Raw genomic sequence first — 23286 nt, forward strand, 5'->3', positions numbered from 1 at the left:
AAACTTACAGGTAGAGAAAAGTAACATGAATCCAATCCATCACATTCAGATTACATTTAGATAAATTTCAAGAACGGAAACCGACATCAGAAGCATAGCTGCAAGAAAACTGTTCATTTATCCATTTCTGCTTCCTTATGAATTAATAAATAATAAAAATAAACACTGCATTAAACTTCTTAAAGCTCTTTGCCTATGGATAAATCAGTTTTAAGTACATTACTACAAGTACATGCTAATGAGGTCCCTTTGGTATTACTGCAATATATTGGTTAATTACAGATTCTAAGTTTACCATTGGGACATATCTTTCTTCAGCTAGAGGCCTTCTGTTCTTTTATAATATAAACACAAAGCACTAACCTTCATTGTTAAAATAAAGATAGGACATTATTTATAAAACCATATTTTTTTTTAAACTTAGAACCTGAAGGATTCTTACGGCAAAGGGGCTAATGTAAGTCACTTTAAGGCTCCTTTACACTGATAGAACTAAGCAGCTTCAGTAGAAGTGGGAGCCAGGCTCTATAATCTGCTGTAAAAGTAGTTCCATTCTTCTGTAATAATCAAAGGCTCAAATCCAACACTGTGTTGTGTGCTTGGGTACAGTTGCATTGTGAGGGTTTTGTTTAGTTATGCTTCCTCATTTCTCCAAGAGCTGGCACACTTTATGGCTAGGGACAGGTTCAAAAAGCCTCAATTGATTCAATCTTTGCAGGTTAGTCTTACCTGGAAAGCTTGAACTTAGTTGGAGGTGGATAGACATTCTCTTTTCATTCCAGACACGCAGACACATGACTGCAATGGCTCAGGCTACAAGCCAGAGGGCACCAGAGCAACCCTCCCTTCCCTTCTACAGTACTGAGCTGGGGCGGGGGAGGGGATAGCCAGGTCCTGGCAGGATACTCCCATTAGCCCAGCAGGGAATTTAACAGCATTTATCACCCCTAACTCTGTGTTTATCACCCCATTAAGAAAACAGTAGAGGAACATTACCAGCTACCTGTTGATTCTGCCTTTGTCACAGCAAACCAGAGCCAGCATGCTAATACACAAATCCCTCTGCCTTGCTGAGAGGAATGGGGGTGGGATGGAATTCCTGCTTAGCAGGGAGTAGATGTGGGGGAAGGAAAGCAGCCTACAAGTCTCTGCCAGAGCTGCAGCCAGGGAGCAGAGGGGAGGGGCCAGCTCTGCTGTGGAACAGAGTGCCCCACCCAGCCCAGAAAGCATGCTGGGATGCTGGGAGTGTTTGGTTTAATCTTAAACCAGAAAGGAGTCCGGGGCAGATATTGCATAAACCGGTTTGAGTCAAATCAGTTACATCTGATGCTACATTCAGCCAGGTTTAATCTCAAACTGGTTTCAGCCATTGTCAAACTGGTTTATGTGCACCAAATGTCTGTTCTGTTACAGGTTTAAGCCAGTTTCTGATCACTTAAACTGGTTTGTGTGTAATGTCTGTCTCTAGCCTGTAGGCTCAATGCTGGTTTGCCAGTTGTATACTTACTCCTTTTTTGCTTCATCTCAGTGCCCAAACTAGTTATCCCTGGGTACATCTATATGAGACTTCACAGAGCAGTAGGGCCAATTACTGAGCAGTAAGCATCTGCACATGTAGATGCTTACTGCTCAGTTATTGGCTCTAATCATAAGTAAATTTGCTACCTGCAAATGCAAGCAACAAACTTACTTGAGATTAGTAACTGTGCAGCAGTGCACATGTAGACCTCCAACCAGGGACTTTTCCCTGAAGTCAGTGGGAAAATACCTGCTGAATTTGGTTGGAACAGGATCATGTTCTCCATAAGGTTTGTTCACTCAAGCTGTTAGAGGTTAAGTATTCCCTCCCCACCTGGATCCTTATAAGTGCATGACCCATCACTACTAATGGAACAAACACTTGAGTTTTTGTCTACAACATTTTTTGATATAGTTTCATAGTTAGTAGGGTCAGAAGGGACCTGAGCAGATCATCAAGTCTGACCCCCTGCCATGGCAGGAAAGAGTACTGGGGTCAAACAATCTCAGCAAGGTGATTGTCAAGCCTTGTCTTAAAGACCCCCAGGGTAGGAGCCAGCATTGGCATTTCCATATTTGTACAGGAAAGTTGAAATACCAACATTTTTCTGGAGCAAGACATCCCAAAGCTTTTTGATCTGGAATTCTTTTGAGTGCCTCCTCTTACTAGTAGGCTCCTGACTAGACTATATCTGCTATGCACTGGTGTATAGGTGATCTTGTCTCACGGGTAAAGATCTGAAGCACCCAGGGAGCTGGGGGGCTGCAATAGTCTGGTGTCAGGAGTGGACTTAGAAAGCCAGGGCCAAAATTAGAAACGGCCAGCATCAGAAGCTGAAACCAGAGACAGGGTAAGCCAAGAGTTAACTAAGATCAGAAGGCAAAGGCTAGAAAGTCAAGCCAAAAAAAAAAATGTAAGAGATGAGAACTGGAATGAGGGAATGCCAAAAGGCTTACCAGAATCAGCAGCCAGAGTTGGAACCAGGAGTCAAACTCTAGAAAACTTGCAAGAAAGAGCACAACCAGTCAGAAGAAATACCTTTCACCTTTGCTCAGACTAGGATACTAGGAGCTGGGTCTGGCTTTTAAGGTCTGGAGAGGGTGGGGCCCACTGCCTGTGGCTTCAAGGGATTGGCTACCCTGATAACCTCACTCAGCCTAGCTAGGACCACAATGCTGCTCTGGGCTTGCTGCAGGTGGTGCTTGTTCCAGGGATGTCTTGCCTTAAAGTCTTGATTGGGACCAGCTGGGTCAAGTTCTGACTTGGCCTTATTACAATATTTCATATTATGCATTCTCAGTCAGGTGACTATGATGCACTATGCTGCTGAGCTCAGTCAAAATTCGGATCACAGTTTACCACAGGTGATATAGTCCAGCAAATAAATCAAGCACATAAGTGAGACTGGAGAGGCTTAAAACATCTGAACCTAAATTCCCAGGAGACAATGTGCACCAGAGACAAATACTAGCTAGTTCTTGCACAGCACCTCTCACCCACAGAGTACAAGTACATTATAAAGGAGGTTATCATCATTATTCCCATTTTACAAATGGAGAAACTCAGATGTCGTGATCACACTTGGTCACCCACCAGACTAGTGCATACAGTATCATTTAGAACTGCCTTGAAGTGAAGCACTTCAGTTATTCAACAAATGGAAATGTTACATTTGGGTCAAATGGACATGAAATGATTTTTTTTTTCATTTCCCAAGGAAAGCCATAACATTTCAGCAATGCTTAAGTTTTCTTTTTTGGAAAATTTGTATTTTGCAGACACTGGATTTTCTGTTAAATAAGTTGTTTCAACAGAAAAAATATGCTATTTGCTTTACCTATAATGTTGTTGTATCAATCCATTAAGTTATTAGGCATGCAGGTACATAATGAAATGTATTAATAGAGTCTGTGCTTCATACTTGAAAGTGCTTCACAAACTGATATGCAACTTATTCAGGGTTCCCCCTCCAGAATATAGGGTATATGGAACCAGGCAACTGTTTAACAGCATACAAAACATTACATAGCACATCAGACAGGGAGTAAAGACTTCCATATCTTCCTTGAGTTGCAGGAAAAGTGAAGGCATACATAAGTTACATTACCCAATTCAACGTCTAGCTAAATCATCATGATTAATATTTTTTAACATGAAGTAGTATAGTTTTGCTAATGATCAGAAGCCAACAGCCCAGGGGTTTTGTTTTACCTGAAAGAGAGCACCTATAAGAGCACAGTCTAATGCAGAACTGAGCATTATTTCAGTATGGATAGTACAGACCCAGAAGGTGAAGTGTTTTCTACTGTCAGTGGGGAATTCCTTGGAGGTTTTTCAGTCTTCATATTGGTCCCCAGTATCCTTTGCCTGGCTCAAATTCCTTGAAGGTTTTTCAGTCTTCATACTGGCCCCAAGTATCATCTGCTTAGCTCATGAGAGCAGACAGAATCAGCATAAAGTGGTATATGGCATCAGGCCACAGCAAGCGGTGCATTTCTGAGCAATTACAGTTCATTTTGGTTAATGCCACAAGGCAGAAGGCTAGAGTCCAAGTGGTTAGCCACTTGAGAAGTGCAATTATGTACTAGAAATGTACTGCCTGGAACAGTGTCTTATGAAATAGAAATTATAAACTAAAGTGGAAAATTAGAAGCACCCCCACCCGTTTCAGATTTCTCTCACATTAACTACTGGAATCTCCTCAATTACCTCACTGTTTCTCCTTGAATCCACTCAAAACACTGCAACAAAATTGCTTCCCCTTTTTCACATTGTCACGTGTCACTCAGTATGCTTTTTATATCTTATCATAGTTCAAATTCCTCATCCTCTACCTTAAGAATCAACAAGGTGCTGTACTGCCAAGTGGGAATTCTTGAGTTACTATTACTGGGCTCCTTCAGCTCATAACACTATGTGTTTTCTTTTTTTGGTACCACCCACCAGACCTAAAACAGCTACCTCTTTTCTGTGAGCCAGATCATGGTGTTCTTCTTCTTCAAATTTAAACTTACAGCCTTTCTTTTATCCTGCATATTACCCATATGATATAGGCCATATCAACAAAAGTGGGAAGTACTCCCATGTTGTCTCCACCTGCCTTGGTGCCTGACTATTTCAAAGAAATACAAATACCTAAAATAAAGTTTATAAGATGCATTTCTTATTAGAAATAAATTATCTCCCTAAATAGCCAGGAGGTAAAGGTGAATAAATCCACTTGCTTGGATTACCAGGATGTCAGGGCCAGGTCTGGTACACAGCACCAAAGGTCCTGAGATACTTCCCCTCACCATAACTAATGGTCTTCCGTCATCTCCTCCTCATATACACCATGTACTAACAACATACATTTCATCCTTTCATGGCCCACTGTAACTGCCTTCTAGCCTACCCACTGCAGTAAAGAGGAGCAGGGAAGAAATTGTGTTTCCCATTCAAGGTGCCTTTCATAGCCACAACTCAGGGGGTGCAGCCTAACTTTCAGTAAAATAAGACCATAGATTAATTTAGCCTGACCTCTGCAAAGCACCCAAAAAAACTGAGGCTATTTAACTAACTCATAATATTAATCATAGCAGCCACATGCAGGCATTCAGTGACCATTATTCGCAAAGACTGGTACCCAGAAATCTTTGCTTATCTAGTGTTCTATACCTATTTCACATTAATGAAATCTGGTCATTAAAGACATACCTCCCAGTGCTCTAGGTATGTTAGAGCTTTCCTAAAATAACATATCCAAGAAGTAAAAGTGGTACATGTGCCCTTTGTGTTCTTGGGCACTTTACAGTTAATACATTGTCACATATTTCATTTGACAGCAACGTGAAACTGAATGTCGGCGCAGAAGTGAAAGAGAATAAGGTCAAAGAAAAATTCAGGTCATTATACTGCTGACTATTCTTTACAACTCAGCGCTGGAAAACACCAGGTGAGAAACTCAAACATGGCATGGATTCTAATTCAAGTAAAATTTACTGACTGTGTAATCCTGGTTTCTTTACTTATCGCTTCGTACATAAATTTGAAAGAAATCTAACAATTATAACAAATACTTTGGGGGCATGAGAAAATGCAGGGAAGAGTGCATCAGACCTGTAAAAGGAGAATTGAAGGGGGATAGGAGCAACGTAAGAAAAAAATCCACAAAATGAGAGCAAGCAAGAAGCAGCAAGTAGAAAAAAAGATAAAACTGTTAAAGGGAAAACAATACAGAGGATGTCCCTTCCAACTCCACCCACAAAACTCCATACCTAACCAAATGACTCTCTTAGAAGAGAAAGGAATGCAGAAGAGGAACAAGGAACACCATGGAATGAAGGAAGAACACCTGAAGGGGCCTTTACCTAATATAAGATAAATGTCTAAGGAGGCAGGGTGAGAAAAGGGGAAAAAAAATACAGAAAAATTCATAAAATCCCATTATTATAGTGGAATATAATATATAATTATATTATATATAATCATATTACAGCAAGTGGGAATACTTTAGCTATTGTTGTGGTTGCAGAGGCAGGATTGATTCCTACTTCTCATCAACTTCAGTGTGAGCAGATTAAGGCCTGTGCTCTTGTAAAATTATACAGATGTCAAAAAAAGCAAACCCTATCAGAACAGACTATCCAGCAACTTTATATCTGATATGGCAGTCCCTTGTCATGGTCTATTAACAGACCGAGTGGTTTCTAGTACTATTCCTTTATGGCAGACACTGGAGATTATTGCTTCAAACAACAAGTTGACCAATGCATTCACATATCTTACTTTTCTGGTTCTCACAAGCAGAAGCATCATATAATGAAATAGCATTAATTTATTTATTCAAGTAATGTGTTATGCCAAAAGTATTGTATAGTAACTCTATATATCATATGTATAGTATAATAAATTCATTCAATAGTCAGATAATTATACCTTGACAAGAAAGTTATTCTAAAGAATAAATAATTAACTATATGCATTACATAACTCATTTGCCAGGATCAGAGGAGGTAAGTCACATTTAATTGGGTGGTACCTTGAAATATTCTCGCTGCCTAAAAGTAATAATTCATAAATTACTGCATGTTCTTTTTTGTCTTACATTTCTCTGTCAACGTTATTTGCACATGGATATCTGAACTTCCTGTTGGCCTTCACTCAGTGTCACTCAGACAAAGTAACGAAAGATAAACTTCTCAAAATGAGCCTGATTTATATAATTTTCCCTTCCTGCTGCATTCCTTGTCCAGAAAAAGAATTAAATGTTCGATTTTCTATACAGGAAATCAAGTCAGTAAAGTCTCTTTCTCTGAGGCTGTTACGCCCTTCTTTTGGCATGGAATCGGTTTGAAGGTGACTTCAGTGTTCTCTGGTAATACAAAATCATATCTGCACAGGTGCAATCTACATAGAAAAAAGAAAGAGAAAATTATCTCAGCATAAAAATATTTTCCATTTTTAATTCACATACAAAATACAGTAGATTATGAATTATTAAATTAAAAATCTGAAATCTTTAAGAAAAGATGATCAGGACAAAGGGAGAGGTTTTTCTTTTTCTTAGTTTAATCCCTGTTTCACAGATCATCAGAAAAATGTTGCCAGGCTTTTTGTAGCAACCAGGACATCAAGTGGATGGTAAGTGAGACAAGTATCTTGCCTATCTCAAAGTAAAAGTATCCTGTTATTCAGTCTGTAATAGATTTAGATTGAGTCTTGGACTGACTGGCTCAAAAAGGGTAACCAATTCTTAGGTAGCCATTAGCACTGTTCCCCTTGCTAAAGAGTTACATAAACCAGGAACACTTGACAATGATGGTTTTATGCTGGCCATGTTACCACACAAGAGTTGCATCTGCATGTGCATATTAATGTAAAACAAATTCTGGAGCTTATTGCTCCGGGGGCATCATTTGCATGTGTGCCCAGGACTGCAACATGTTGAGATGCATCAAAGCAGCCCCAGCTGAGAGGAGGCCTGGGGGTCAGCCTGCCAGTCTGGGGCTGCTCCCCCCGGCTCAACGTGCTGTAGATGGGCTGGCTGGGGCACAAAGGTGCTTCAATGCAGCGCTACCCAGCAGGTGGCCCCCATACTAAAGCACCCTCATGCCCCAGCCAGCCACATTGGCATCTTAACATGAGCTGCTGCAAAGTAAAAAACTCCACAGGAGGATAGTACCTGTATTTACAAGTTCTATCCTTTTGCAGAGTAAACTAGTTTACTCCAGCCTAAAAGGGGTGACTGTATAGTCTACTACAGAGTAAATATCTTGTGTACATGCACCCAAGTTGCTGGAATCAGCTTACCTAGGTGGGTTTGGGACAAGTTAATTAGCACTGCTAAATGACAGTACCAGTTAGCCCTGCCCTATGCTGATTAGCCTACCCATGGGACTGCAAAGACATGGTTATGCTGCTTTTGGATTTTCTTCTCTGCAAGTGAGATTTATTGGAGATTCACACAGAGCTAGAGGAAGAGGCTTAAAACCTGAGCAGGTCTAGCAGGATGTGTAGGTTTAGACCCCATCTGTGTGGATTCCAGAGCAATCCACCCTATATGTGATATTCCCTCTATACTAATGCTACTGGCTTGGGAAACCAAGTTGCTATTATCTCTCATTACTGCACCTGTGCCCTTTAATCTATTTTTTGTTGTTACATGAATAATTTAGAGCTTTCTTTTACCCCCTGTGTTTTTTAGCTGATTATTGTGTATTTATATAATTACTGTAATTATCCCTAACTGCATAAGGTGAATATGTGTAGTTGCATTAATTGCATGAATTTATGGAATTACGAGGCACAATTACATAATTATAACATATAATAGTGTCATAAAGTCTGAATTTTAATTATTTTGAAATCTTAAATCTTTCCTATGACACTTTAATTCAACACTAAATATTTTAAGATAATGAAAGAATTAATTTTTTTGGCAGGCATAAGTATCTGGAAATGGGACTATACTAGATTCTACATTAAAACAATAGACCAAATACAGCAAAATATACCATAAATATTAAAATTAATGAGAACCTCAAGACTGCATAAGAACAGAAAAGCAAGTCTGAGACAGGCTTCTGTAAACTGTGAGTTGGGTCTCTATAGACAAATCATTAACACAAAAGAAAGCACAAAGTAATTTGTAAAGGGTATCCCACTCATTAGAGCAAAGTAGCGAATTACCTGTTTGTTGTGGAGCGTTTGGGATTTTGTTAATTTATTATAATAGTCTGATTTTGATAGCAACTCATAAAATATTGGAGTTTTCCTATTCATTACTCATTCTGTTACCAATATTAGAAATTCTGGCTTTGCTGGACCAGGCATTAATGTGCAGGATATACTAAATGCAAAAAGATTGCTCAACTGAATGTGGGATGAATTGGGAAGTAAAATGTCCTGCTAGTGAATGTTTTATTTTCACAAAATGGAAAGTCAAACCTTCTATGTCATGGTGTTATATACTTTTCTGTGGACAATTTAAGATTACCTCTATGGCAATAATATTTGGAGCTTCTCAGGTAATGAAATGTAGGCATTTAAACATTGTGTGCATGTATCAGTAAGCACTGTATACACATTTTACTCTTCTACTTAGCAGGGACAAAACCTGTTTGCTTTACTCCTACAAGTAGCAGAACTGAAGTCAACAGATTTAGTCCAGAGTTGAGTATAAGACTGTCCAAGGAAGAAGAGTGCTTCAGTAATGATTTTAAAATTTCTCTTCCATTAAATAATTGAATTGTGCAATCCCTCCATTGCTAAGTCATCCTCACACACACAAGCTTAAGGACAATAAGCCACTACAAGCAGGGCCATCCCTAGGATGGAACAAATTGGGGTGACCGCCCCAGGCCCCACGCTTTGGGGGACCCCTTGGAGCTGGGCGGAGTGGTGGCTCTGCATCCAGCCACTCGCTACCCCTCATCCACTGATGCTGATGCTGCCGATGGCGGTGGCAGCTTCTTCAGGTCTGGGGCCTGTGGGATCAGAGCGGGGGCAGGGGCTCGCATGGGCTGATTTGCCCTGGGTCCCACACAGGGCTCGGGTCGCCTCTGACCACAAGCCATATGTTTGTGATTTAAATATGAAGGTGATGCCTGCTGGACACAGCCTGCAATTAATTCTTACGTGCAAGTCTTCACATTCTGATATAAATCTCAGTAATCTGAGGAAGTAATTTATTTGGATGCCAATATTAATGTAAATAGGAATAGGCACAGCAAACCATTTGCTACAAGAAGCCTAATATATAGTTGTCCAGAAACACTTCAAAAAATAGAATTTTTACAAAGTTTTATTAGAAGCTGCCCACTTACCTGGCTGGATTTGTAATAGATCTTAGTCTCATCCTGATAATCCTGAGTTTATATCTGGGGCCTATTAAAGACTCAGTAGAAAATGTTAAGGAAATTCTTGATATTTTATCAAAATCCTGGTTAAATCCAACAAGTACGCTGGCTTGTCTATATTGCAGAAAAGTTGTGGGTTCACTAAAGAGAAAATAATAAATGTCTTGTTAGTCAAGTCAAATGCAATATAATTAACAAACTAGGCTTAGATATGATGTGCTGTCTGGTGGTTAATATTTGTAACTGGGGGTCTGGTGACCCTGAGCCCAATATAAACTATCAGTGTTAACGGGCCCTTACCTGTATGCATGTGGCTGGGAAGGATTGTCTCAGTGTTAGGAGGCTCTATTCCTGTGGAATAAAGGTCACCATGGGGACTGCAAAAATGAGCTGTGTTCAGAGGAGAAGGTGGCCAAGACATCACTATGTCACACTGATCACTAATGAAGTTATCAACTACATGAGACAGTTCACACTTGCTGCTAGTTAGAGCAACTCTCAGGTTGCTTTAATCTGTCCTACTATGATGAATCCTGCACAGAGCTGCAATAGATGCCATGCACCCCAGAATTAAGCTTTAATCCACCTTTTAGTAGGCAAGAATTCTTTATGTTCCATGAACTGTACAGAAAAGCTGGACTCAGCATTGGCTGCTGGTTCTTAGTCTACCTCTGCTTCTGCCACAAATGTTGTGACGGTGTGCAACATTTAGGGCCTGATATTCAAAACTAGGTCCATGCCATCACAGACACAATAAAGTATACTTCATACCACGTTTGCTTCTCTTTCATATATTTCTGATTACCACTGAAGCCAAAAAATGCCAATTCCATTATTTAATTGGCCATTAGGTAGATAATTACCCCAGTTATATGTGTGAAAATGGTAACAGCACACAAAGACTAAGTATGGACAGTCAAAAAGCCTGAGGCTGAATCGATTCAATCTTTGCAAGTTAGCTGCATAGATTGTCCCTTCCAACCCTAACTTTCTATGATTCTGTGATATGCAAGTGAACAGACATTAACTTCTGGTTCCAGAAATGCAGTCACATGCTTGCTGTGGCCCAAGCCAGAAGTCAAGGGGTGCCAGAACCTCCTTGCTTAGCTGGAGCTACCAGCTTGGGTCAAGTCTAGCTGGCCTATCTTGTGTGTGTGTGTGGGGGCACACAGAGCAGCCTGGAGTGCTGAGGGACTATGATTTAAACTTGAATCTGGAGGGGATCTGGGACAGAAATTCAATAGGCTGCTTTAACCTAAATCAGTTAAGTCTGATACTACATGTGGTTAAGTTTGATATTTCATATTACATGACCAAAACTGATTTAAATTAAACTGGTTTGGGCCATTCTGAAAGCAGTTTATATACTTCTGTTGTGTTAAAGATTTGAACCAGGTTCCAATCACTCATATATGTAGCTACTTTAGATAAATGAAAGATTTAGAAACTGCGGGGAAAAAACATGACTTACCTTTTCATTTGTGAGACTATTGTGTTTCCAGAATAATCTGTTATCTTAATTTTAATTAAACCTCTCCTAATGCTTTTGTTCCAGGTAATAATGTCTACAAAGTATTTGTACACTGCAAAGTAGACACAGAAAATATTAAAATTCAAACACAGAATTCAATAGGACAAATACAGTTCTCATTATCTCCCCATTAAAAATACTCATTGGATCATAATGATGATGACTCATTACCTCTCTTCCTGTCTCAGCTACTGATTCAAATCAGAGGTAAGAGGCTATTGACTAAAAGTAGTTTCCATACAACAGCTATCTGGCGATCTGTGAAGTGAATTCATGGCTTCTCATAGTTCTTAGCAGGACAGTGTGCAATCACAGAGCACTCTTAGAAACAAAATTAAGAGTTTGAGGACCCTACCTAGGGTAGGATTTTGCATTCATTAATTGCCCTTTGTTTTTTTGGCAGCCTTCAAAGACAATGATGACAGAGCTGTAAACAATCATGTCATTCCTGAAAATGAGTGCCAGAAAATAGTCGAGGAGCTGCTAACATGCCAATACCATGCTTGTTCTATGGCTAACCAAAAGAAGACTTCAGTGTCCTGCACTGTCAGGCAACTTTTCTACTTAAGAGACAGGGTTTTTTGTGTTTGCTTGCTTGTTTTTTCTTTTTTGTTTTTAATTATTCTTTGCTCAGAAACCAAGCCAAACTTTACATAAATGCCTTTAGTTTGTTTAACCCTGGAGTGTCTTGGGTTTTACTTGGTTTTAAGGTCGCTTTTATTTCTCCCTATTTCAAATCCTAGGGATTAAATATTTACCCTTCTTCACTCAATAACTACCCTGTCTTCTTGACTTGCTTACTGATCTAATTTCTTAACTGGTATTTTTATTAGCTTTTCACTCTGCCTGTCATATCAGACTGTTTATTCCTTTGCATTCGTTTGTCTTTCCTGCACAAACATATTACATTGCTTTTCCCACTTCAAGAGGGTCTCTTCTCAGCTCAGCGTCTTCTTTCTTACTTTAACTAGTTTCTTCAGTGACTCCCATTTTTCTCTTGGCAGTCCAGCTATGCCTCTCACCGAGTGCAGCCTCGTTTCTTTCTCTCTCAAGTTCTACTTGCTCATCACTTCCCACTCTGCTGAGACCATCCCTCTGTGTTCGTTACACTATACAGTGGCATTTAACTAATTGTTTAGAGTCTTTTTGTTTCATTATTTTATGTGGTATATATAGCAACAACATTCAAAATGTAATCAAGCATGTACTATCATTTCTAGCTCTGTTAATAAACAATAATAATAATATTAAAGGAAGTGTGGTAAGTTGGAAATAGATAAAAGATAGTCACTCACTGCAGTATGGTTCTTGGTCCAAGGTATCAAAAAAAGCTGTTGTTTCTGGAGGGTTCTTTTTGCAGAGCTGTTTTTTCCACAGATCTGCATAATAACCTGAAATCCAAATTTTGTACATTTGACATGAGGAAACTGAGCAAAATAATGACAAATTATTATTATTGCCCTTTCAGGAAACTACAGAGGGTGATAAACTTTGCTTTAGTTTTTTAGTGCATTCACTGGGAAAGCGAAATGAAATGGAAAATATAGGAATAATCCAGCCAGTCTGGCAGGTGACATATATTTCCCTACCCTCTTCAGTTTCCAACAGACTTCTTAAATTTCTCTTGCTGTACTAGAATCATCCAAATTGCCACACTGGAGTAAAGTGGTTCATCTGGCATCCAAACATTAAAAGCAAACAGTGTTACCTGCTTCACATCAAGATGCAAAAAACTTCATAATGAGCTGTTATGGAATAACATATCTATAGGTTACATTTTCTCCTACTTGTCACTGATGTGCAAAAGTCAATGTGCCCTTTTTAATTACCATCATTGCCATGCTCTTTTTAAATATATTCGTGGATGTTCTCTTAATTTTGTGATGTGCTTAATTCTCTTTCAATCCTGCCAAATCCCCAGACTCAATGTGAGTCTCCTTTTTTAATTTGTTGCATACTTCAGTAATATCCCCTCTAATTCCTGTCTGCTCTAAACTAAAATTTTCAAATATTTTAAATCTCTCCCCGGTCTCTAATTAGCAGCCATGTAATAATAGGCTGGGCACCTGGGTTGACTGCCACACACAGGGGCAGCAGCAATTTCTGGCTGCCACTGCTGTCATGATTGGACAGCCACAGCAAAAGCTATCTTTTTTCTTCACTCCCAAACCCCCACTGTTTTCCCTGTTGCTCCATCTTCATTATACTGCTGCTCATTAGTTTGTTGTCTGTCTGTTCTTTCTGTTGTATTTTTTTGAAGTAGGGCAATAGGAACTAAACAGTTCCCTAATTGTACCCTAATGTAAGGCTACACTCTTGATGTATATTATATCACAACACATCAAGTGGAGTCAGAGTTTTCCCACCTTCAGGAAGCATTTCTCTCTGAGAAACTTTTCCAGCAGAAGGGCTCTGCTCAAACACTCCTCCCTTAGTCTCCCACTGCTTCCCACTACTTACTTTAAACAAACCAAACCAAACAAAATGTTTCCCAAGCAGACCTTTCAGCTTAAAAGGGGAAAAGAGCCAGAGTGTCCATTAAGTGTGGTAGCGATTTCAGTATTACTATTGATTTTATGTGAAAGGCACTTAGAGAATATGATGATAGGCAGCAATATAAACTACTGTGATGATTTATTAGGTTACACAGAAGCAACTTCTTAGTGCTTACACAGGAAGCATGTTGTGAATCTACTTCTGACCCAATGAAGAGAGTTATATAGAGTTTAACGCACTTGCCAACACAGAAACCTTTAAAAATGAGCCAAAGCATTAAAACTTGATATTACTTTTGAACGTTAGGCAGTTGTTCAAACAAGCACTTTCCACAGATTCTTGGCAGTGGTCCTGCAATATTTATGGTTAGTACAATCCACTTTAAAAGCAGCTGTATTCTAAGAAGAATCTTATTATTTTGTTCCCTCTTACAAAATACATGCTAAATAACACTTACCCAGAACTGGACATGATGCTAGATGAAAATCTTCACAGTTAGCACATTTTCCTTTCTTAAAATTTGAGTATGAATCACAAGGGTATGTGGTTATGTTGCAATCTTGTTTCAAGGATGATAGGAACAAGTAAACAGATCTCTGATGGTCACACTTAAAATATTTACTTCCTTTAACAAAAAAAAGGGGGGAAGGACATACACCAAATGATCAACTTTAGAAAAGGCGAGTACCTGATTTACACTTATGCAAGGAAAGAAAAGGCAAGGAATTAAAATAGGAGTCAAAATACAGAACTGCTCAATGACATAGTGAGGCATTTTGTATACTCCCACAAATTTACAAGGACACCATGACCAAATACAAGGCCATGGTAAGATACGACAAACCACCCTTCCCCTGGGAGAGATCTTCCATGAGGACTGCTCCATGGGATTTCCTTCAGATAGCTCTTTTGCGGAAGAAGTTTTGCTTCTCCCCACAGAACAGGTTTCAGATTCCCAGGAATCCTGCAGGACCATCCAGACAGATGCCCTGTATCCTTCACAGCAAATTCTAGTTGCTATTGATCTCCCAACCCTTTCAAAACAGGGGTGTATTGGAATCATGTTACCCAGAATTTTTCTTCTTCCCACAACTGCTCTAGTTACTGTAGACAGAACTTAAAAGAAGTCTGTAATATTACAATACAATACAATGCCTTTTTCTACATAGATTCTCCACATACACAAATAGTTAATGTCATATGCATACTATACATTCCATAAATAGTTATATGTAGGATAATGATAAGTTATAGCAGGGAGATATATTTTTCAGTATTGAAATCACCTACAGGCTGACAAAATATCCATCTACATACGAAAAGGATTTCTGTGAAATCTAAGCAGTAGTGTGTACTCACTGATTCTCATTCATTCAATAGCAACGTGGATAAGAAACAGAGAGCATGCATTGGTTTCTATCAGGCACTAATTATATGAGTGTACAGATATTAAAGCTTTTTCTCTCAGAGTAAAAATGGTCACTCCAGGAGAAAAATAACCTGGGAACAACCAGGGTTAAATCACTCCTAGCAGAAACTCCTGAGAGATTCTCTTCTGCAAGAGTGAGTGTCTGTACTTCCTGTGCTTCTCTCAGAAGATAACAGTCTTCCAGCAGCTTTACCCAGAACCACCCCCACAAGTCCCCAGGGAGACAAAGTTTCACTTGGTGGACTCTGCTTCTCCAAACAGGGAGCAAAATACACTCCCTTCACAATTCCCACATTGTACTGCAGGGAAATACAAGCTTATCATGGACAGTCTTGGTCAGCCAATCAGAGCTTCCCTATTCATTGCAGCCATCTCTCCCTAGGCAGAATAAAGGAGTCTGCAGAGTACACTGAGAAATGTGCACACGGCCTCCCCTGGCAGCACAGTATCAACACTGCAAGCTCGCCACTCTTCAAGGCCTCAATATTTGAATGTCTGTACACTCAGCTCTTGGTAAGTTATTCTACCAAGATAAAAAACCTGGGAGAATTCTCCCAGATTATCTGTATGAATGTATGCAGCCTATATACATACAGTCTCTACTGAATTCAGTCCTTCCCTTACTGGTGATAGATAACTTTTTACATGATCGCCTCCTAATTTAAATGAACATATCTTTATTTACCGCTGAAGATTGTTTGTGGACAGCCAGGTTGATCTGCTCCTCCATTTGGGTAGAAATCGATATTTCCCAAGGGTTTCCTGAAGCCAAAAGCTAAAGGAGAAACACCATAAACAACAGTAAAGTACATAATGGGAATTTTCAAATGATGAAGATACAGTCTCAAAAGGTAAAAAAGTTCTTTTGAGCTTCTTTTCCTTTTGTTCTGTAAAATCAGATGAACATGTTCTTTCTTTTTCTAGTTGTCCTGTTCTGCAAAAACATAGAGAGCATCTATGCACATGCTCTGGAGGGTGGGAGAGGGTGAATTAAAGCACCCAGAGCATCATGTGTATCAGCATCTCCACACTGAAAAATGGTGGTGGAAGCGCTTTAACTAAAGTTTGTTTGACAAGCTTCAGTTAAAGTGCCCCTGCTGACATTTTTCAATGTAAGGACCCTGATACATGTGATGCTAGAGTCAGCTGGAGTGCAGTAATTACCATGCTGCAGCAGATTTGATTAATCGAGTCTGATCTGATGCGCTGCAATTACAGTGCATCGGAGCAATCTCAATGTATATATATAAGTGCCCAGAATGACAAAAGTGACTTCATATGGTACCCGAGGCTTAAATTTGAGCTTCAGTCCAGACTGATGTTAAACATCACCAGCAGTCAAGTCAGCTAGTATGGGAAATAAAAACTGGCTAAATGTGGTGCCACCTGCTTCAGTCCCTTTATGCCACTGCCAATAAAACCTTACATGAATCAACCATAGTAGCCCTAGGACTGTTTTGAATCCCTCCTGCCTTGGTGTAATTTTTATAGTTTCATAGTTGTTAGGGGCTGGAAGGGACCTTACAAATCATCAGGTCTAGCCCCCCTGTACTTGGGCAGGAAAGACTGCTGGGATCAGATTACCCCAGCAAAGTGCATGTCAAGATGCTTTTTGAAGATCATCAGGGTGGGCAACTGTATTACCTCTGGGGGGGGGGCCTGTTCCAATCCCTTGGCACTTGACTTGCAATTTATATATTTGTATTATAATATATACTATTTATTTTTTAAAAAGTAGAATTAATCTTATGTAAAATATCTGTTGTCCTAACTAGATATTTGTACAATATTTCCATTGACGTTGAGCTCCTGAAAATCATGAGAATTGTATTTTGGCAGAATTCTGGTATTGGTGAAAGGAATCCTGATTTGATTTTTCTTGCCAATACCAAGACATTTTCTTGACAATGAAATTATTAATTTTAGCATCATATGAATACGGTTCTACACAAGAATCTAAACAGTGGACCTAAATCTATCTTCACATGTACAAAAGCTACTCCTTTAAAATGGTGGAACTGCAGTTGCCTTTCTGACAAAATAATTTCATATGAAAGTGCTCACAATTCTTAAAGTGTGTGTGGACAGCATGTGAGTACTGTAAACTAACAGTCATGCTCAACTATTCCACAAAGAACCCTATTTTGACTTAACTGATTGCATAGTCACATATATTTTCATGCAATGGGAGATTATATTCTTTTCATTCTACAAGTAAAAGACTGAAAGAGGTCTACACTCCAGTGAATCGTAATCTCGAGTGGAGCTGTGTGTGAAATGATTATTTCTACAAATGTACTGATTTTTTAAAATTTAAGAATGCGATTCCAATTATCTGTAGGCCCAATGCTGAAGCTCTTAACTTACTTAACCCCACTGATGAAAGTATAACTGCTCATGTAAGAGCAGAAGGAATAGGTCCTTCACCTCTAACGACTGTCATTAGTTCAATTCCATTTTAGATTCAAATAGCCTCATCAGACTTATTTCTTGCCACTGACTTCAACAGGCACCGGTCAGACACTTTTAAGGATACAACACAAACTCTCCTTATTAACAGGATGAACCAAGGCAATCTTAAGTAGGTGATCCTAATCTACCTCCTCCCTTCCTTTCCTAATTTACCTCCTCCCTCACTTTTGCATTCTGTTTTTTCTGTTTCCACCTCAGTACAAAAAGGAAAACAAAAGCTGAGTTATTACCATCAATATCAGTATGAATGACATCAACAAACTGTGCATCTGTATGATCCAGCCTCTCATCTGGAGGTTTCCCAGTGAACAAAGGGCCTGCAGGATCAAGACCTGAAAAAAGTCATGTGGCAATTACTTTTTGAGAGGTCTCTTTCTATAATCAAAACCACAGTTTGAACAGGTGCATCTACAATCCACTCCAAAACAATGTTCATACACAGCGTAGCATCAATGACTCACCCTTTATAAATAAATTAACATTAAATTAACTAATTCATCTCATACATTCAGCCAAGCTTAGCAGCATCTACCAGAAGATTACTTAGCCTATACCCTAGAAACTCTCCCTCATCTCAAGAAAAGAAAGACAAAATAATTTGTTTCAGGAATTTTAACAACCGTCCTTGTCCTCTTTCACCAAACCTGTAAAGCATTTTAATGAGGGCAATTCTCCTAGTAAATAGTTTTTAAGATGTCCTTTATATGGGGGTAAAAAGAAGAATTTACTTATTGGGGTCCAATCTTGTATTCCCAAAGACAACATAAGACAAACAGACTTAGAGAGAAAACAGCAGCAAAATTAGAAAATGCATCTTCTGTGTCTCATGCTGAATCTTGCTTATAAACCTGTAAGCAAAAACTGGCACAGCATGTCACCCTTGAGCTGCTCTGAGACCTAATCTGTAGTGGTGTTGGACTACTGACAACATCACTTTTAGCAACCTTTCTGATGACACTCACAGCAGTGCTGCAAAAGTCTCACTCTGGTCTAATGAAGCAGGATGTGTTAAACAAAGGCAAGAAGGCAGAGAAAGAAAAGAACGTAAAAGGCGTAAAGGAAAAGGAGACATGAGAGGCTGAGAGAAAGAATCCAAGTATCATACTCCAAGTTTTGTTCAAAACCTAGTTGGATCCAGTGAGATAGTGGCATATTCTCACCCTCTTTCTGTGGGTGAGATTAGAAGTTACAATTGTACCTTATTAACAACTCTTAAAATATGAAGCATCACACATTCATGCTTGTTAACAAGTGGTAGGTGCCCCCTAGGCATCTTAAAATTACACAAGTTGACGTGAGGATTTTCTTTGAGTTGTGCTAGTCAGCTCAGCTTTGCCTAACTTCCGATTCTTTATAGGAGATCAAATGACCAATGCACAGTATGCCAGAAGGCATTGCTCCCAGGTAGACTAGCTGTCCTTCTGGACTCTGACGCTTTCCTGCCTCCCCCCTGACAGCCTGAACAGTGAAGCAGCAGCTGGTGAGTGAGGAGGAAAAAGGGCGAGCAGTGGGTCAAGAAGAGGAGGAAGGAAGGGAACTGCTGGGCTGCTGGGATGGGGGATACACACAGCACAACAAAAGACACGCAGCATAATAATACAATGTACACAGCACAACCCACACACACTGATAGCACAACACACAGAACGCAGCACAACACACATACAACACAGCACAACACAACACACCCACCCACATCACAGCAAAATACACACACGAGAGTGGCAGGGTGGGGGGGGGGGGTGGTGTTCACATGGTGAGCCTCTAGTTGCTGCCAAGTAGCAATAAGGGAGCTCTCCACATGCCCAGGCTCTGCACAGCTCCGTGCAGTCAGAGATGGCTGCTCCTCCACTGCTGCACACGTGGCCTAGTTGTGCTGCTTGGTGGCAGCCAAAGGCAAGTCTGTGGATGGGGTACAGGGCTGTACTGAGGGCTCTCTGTGTGTGTGCATGCTGTGCTGGCAGGGAAGGAATGCTGTGCTAGGGATAATGGAGTGTTTTGCCACTAGAGAGCCGGCAGGCATGAAGCAGCCTTGTCACTTCCTTGCCACACCCCTTCTCGCCAGCCCTTTGGTGGCATCTCAGAGCTGTGCACATTACAGAAGGTATTAACCCAAAATGTGCTCACAACATATGATCACTATAGCAAGCCCTAACACTCCTTAAAGTTAGCAGGTGCTAACTGCGGGCACCGTTACACATGCTCTGGGGTGAACGTGCTTTAATTAAAGTGGCTCTCAGAAGCCGTTCTAATTAAAGCGGCTCTCAGAAGCCGTTCTAATTAAAGCACCTGAAACGCTTTGTGTATTCAGCGTCCCATGCTTCAGAATGGTGGCAAAGACACTTTAACTAACACTCATTCGAGAAGCTTTAGTTAAAGCACCCCCACCACCATTTTGAAGCACAAGGATGCTGAATGCACAAGATGCTGAGGCTGCTGAAGCATGCTAATTAGCATGCTCCAGCAGACTTGATTAATTGAGTCTCCTCCACCCCATACTAATTAGCAGGCATTGGGCACATGTATAGGTACCCTGTAATGTGTAAGCATCTCCTATGTTAGTCGGGTCATGTTATCACTCTGAACCAGAAAAAAAAAAAAAGGGTCCAATAGTGAGATGGTGGATCTTGGGGTCTCAAAGATGATAATCATGACAAACATGATGAAGAAGATTGCTCCATTCAGTTCACCCATTCTCCTGGTATCAGTACAGTCTAACAAATTTTGTTAACCCAATTTCCTGTTTCAGTGTCCTGTCACGTATCAAATGCCAGGGGCCTAATTTTGTTTTTAGTAATCCAGTTATTCAAGACTTTTTCTTTAATTATTTTCAGCAAAATCTGTTGTTGAAGGAAATTAGAACTCTTTACACACTTTCATTTATTTCCCCTCAGCTGACATAACAACTGATATAAAGCTGCTAGGTTTTCATAACTGCAGCAGCCCAAAATTATGCCATTTTTGTAACACTGCCCTTATCCAGAATAGCCTCTTCTCTGATGACTAGGACACTGGCCAGACGGAAGAAATAGGGTTTGAATATCCTCACAAAAAGAAGGGAAATGAAACCAGATCTCCAATATGTTTTCTGACTGTCCTACTGGACTATTGTATTAAGCACCTCAACTCTTGAAAATGGTAGGATTTAACTTTCACCCCCAATCAGCATTTCCTATTGGTTATCTTAGGCAATTTCATTCTGTACATTGGCTTCAGTGAATCCTATTCTGAAACACTTAACTCTTCACATGCCGCGTACTTGCCATATACCATGTATCTAAGCCAGACCTGTGGATTCTGCCCCTGAAACCAGGCCTCTAAAGTTAGGCACTGTAGATACCTGTAGACTTGGCCGGAAGCTGCTCCAGCATGCTGTAATTACAGTGCATTGGCATGTACTTAATTCATCAAGTCTGCTGGAGCATGCTAATTAGCGTGCTTCAGCCAGCTTCCATGTCTCCTCCACCAGTGTCCCAGCACTTGAAAATGGCAGTGAGGGCACGTTAACTGAAGCTTGTTCAATGAGCTTTAGTTAAAGCACCCCCACAGCCATTTTGAAGTGTGGAGATGTTGGTACATGAGACTTCACGGATCCACTCTAATTAAAGTGCCTCCCCATGCCAGAACACATGTAAAAATTCCCCCAGACCCTGCCTTGGTTCTGTATTCTTTATGCACCCCACTTCCTGTTGTATTCAAAATTCTCACTGAAGACAACAGATGTTTCAAGCTTGTAAGAAATATTGGATAAAGCCGTAGGACTAAAACTGTTAAGTACAAACCTTGCACCTAACATTAGACTTGCAAATCCACACTTAAAAACCTCTTAAAGCAAATATGGTAGATCTCTGTAACTCTCACTTAGGAACTTAGCTTTAGACAATCAAATTAGAAAATGTTAGCCAATTTTCTTTCTAAAAGTATAAGCAGAATTTTTGTGCTAGACTAAATAAATTTAGAAAGATCAGGTATTTCTAAATACTTGTTATGATGCTTCCCTATCATATCAAATCCTCTCTAGATTTACATCAAGAATGCATTGGCTTATTCCCTATTACCATATAGTTTTATCACATCAGATTTGTGAATTTTCAAATCCTGGCACCCATATGGTATGCAAGTAACTATAATAATGATGAAAATATACACAAGAACATGCATACCAAGTTTAAAAGCCTTACCGGTAATTCTGCCAAGTTTGCCATTATACATCTGTCCAACAAATCCAGCTATATGAGCCCCAAGGCTAACTCCAATCATATAAATAGAGTCAAGAGAAGCTCCATCTGCCTGTCAGTGAAAGAAAAAAAGCCAGTGATTATGGGTTATAGAAATGTTAACCATAATGTCTGCAATATGGTTAGTTGAACAGACCTCAGTAAACTATGATTTACTCTTCACTTTTTCCTCAGACTTGTAAGTTTTATTTCTGACTTTGAAACCCCCTGGAAATTCCAAAAAAATATTTTTTATTACATTTTCTATAGTAGACATACAGTACAGCAGTTATGAAACTTTTTGACTATATAAATGCATGAAGAAGGATAGAGTAATACCATATTTGCTTGAATATAAGAGAACCCTAAATGAAAGATGACCGCCCCACCTCCGCACTAATTAGATTCTATATATGGGAAATTTATAAATTTGATATAATTTTCCAGGTATTGAATCTAATTACTGGAGACCTTGAACATGTCCCCTTCCTACTGCTACAGCAAGGAAAATAAATCTCAGGGTGGCAGCTCTTGTCCTGGCCTGCCTTCTTCCCTCCGCAGCCTCTTCTTTCCATTCTTACTATCAGACCCTTCTCTCCACAAGCACATGGAATGAGGGGAAAATCTGAAAAACTGGACATGTCTACATGTGAATATTAATGGGACACAATAAACTCTGGTGCACTTTGTGCCAGAGTTTATTGATCCCAGGTGCAGCATTAACACATGTGCCTGGGACTGCAGCACATTGAGCCAGAGTAGAGCAGAGTAGAGCAGCCCCAGCTGGCGGGAAGCCCAGCAGATCAGCCTGCCAGCCTGGGGCTGCTCCAACCTGGCACATCATGCTGTGGAAGGGCTGGCTGGGGGACGAGATTACTTCAGTGAGGGGTTAGCCTCATTCCCTAGCCAGTCTGTCAGTGTCTACATGTGCATTGCAATGGAGTAAATAACTCCTCTGTAGGACAGTACTTGTATCTGGCAGTACTAACCTATGACAGAGTTAATTAGTTTACTCCAGCCTAATAGCTCCACATGTGTAGACCTGTGACGTTTCACTGTGGAGCTAATTAGGCAACTGCAATAAGCGTCTCATGTGGATGTGCCCACTAACTTTGAAATAAATTTGCTTGTGGTAATTTGCATATAGGCAAATTACTATGAGTTCCCATAGATTAAGTTAATCCAGGATTGATGCGTTTCACTTTTGTAACTGCTGCAATTTATAGCATAGGTACTCCATAAATACAATTTTAAACAACGCTTTTGTACCTACTTACATATAG

The 23286-nt window shown here is 39.9% G+C and overlaps 1 protein-coding gene across 3 annotated transcripts in view; it reads right to left on the reverse strand.

The window, feature by feature from the left end:
* Nucleotides 1–5925: 5925 nt before the first annotated feature.
* The window catches only part of LIPI (lipase I), a 38652-nt gene continuing 21291 nt past the window's right edge, over nt 5926–23286 (reverse strand). For all 3 annotated transcript variants that reach the window (XM_090059939.1, XM_090059949.1, XM_090059957.1), the window contains 8 exons: nt 21968–22076; nt 18017–18118; nt 16000–16089; nt 14343–14510; nt 12685–12780; nt 11330–11441; nt 9826–9999; nt 5926–6907 (listed from right to left, as the gene is read on the reverse strand). In XM_090059939.1, the coding sequence (XP_089916065.1) occupies nt 6790–6907; nt 9826–9999; nt 11330–11441; nt 12685–12780; nt 14343–14510; nt 16000–16089; nt 18017–18118; nt 21968–22076 (969 nt within the window). In that variant the 3' untranslated portion in view covers nt 5926–6789. The remainder of the gene's footprint in view (nt 6908–9825; nt 10000–11329; nt 11442–12684; nt 12781–14342; nt 14511–15999; nt 16090–18016; nt 18119–21967; nt 22077–23286) is intronic.

Source organism: Crocodylus siamensis, chromosome 1 (genome assembly GCF_052110815.1).
Source record: "Crocodylus siamensis isolate JL-2025a chromosome 1, ASM5211081v1, whole genome shotgun sequence".
NCBI lineage: Eukaryota > Metazoa > Chordata > Crocodylia > Crocodylidae > Crocodylus > Crocodylus siamensis.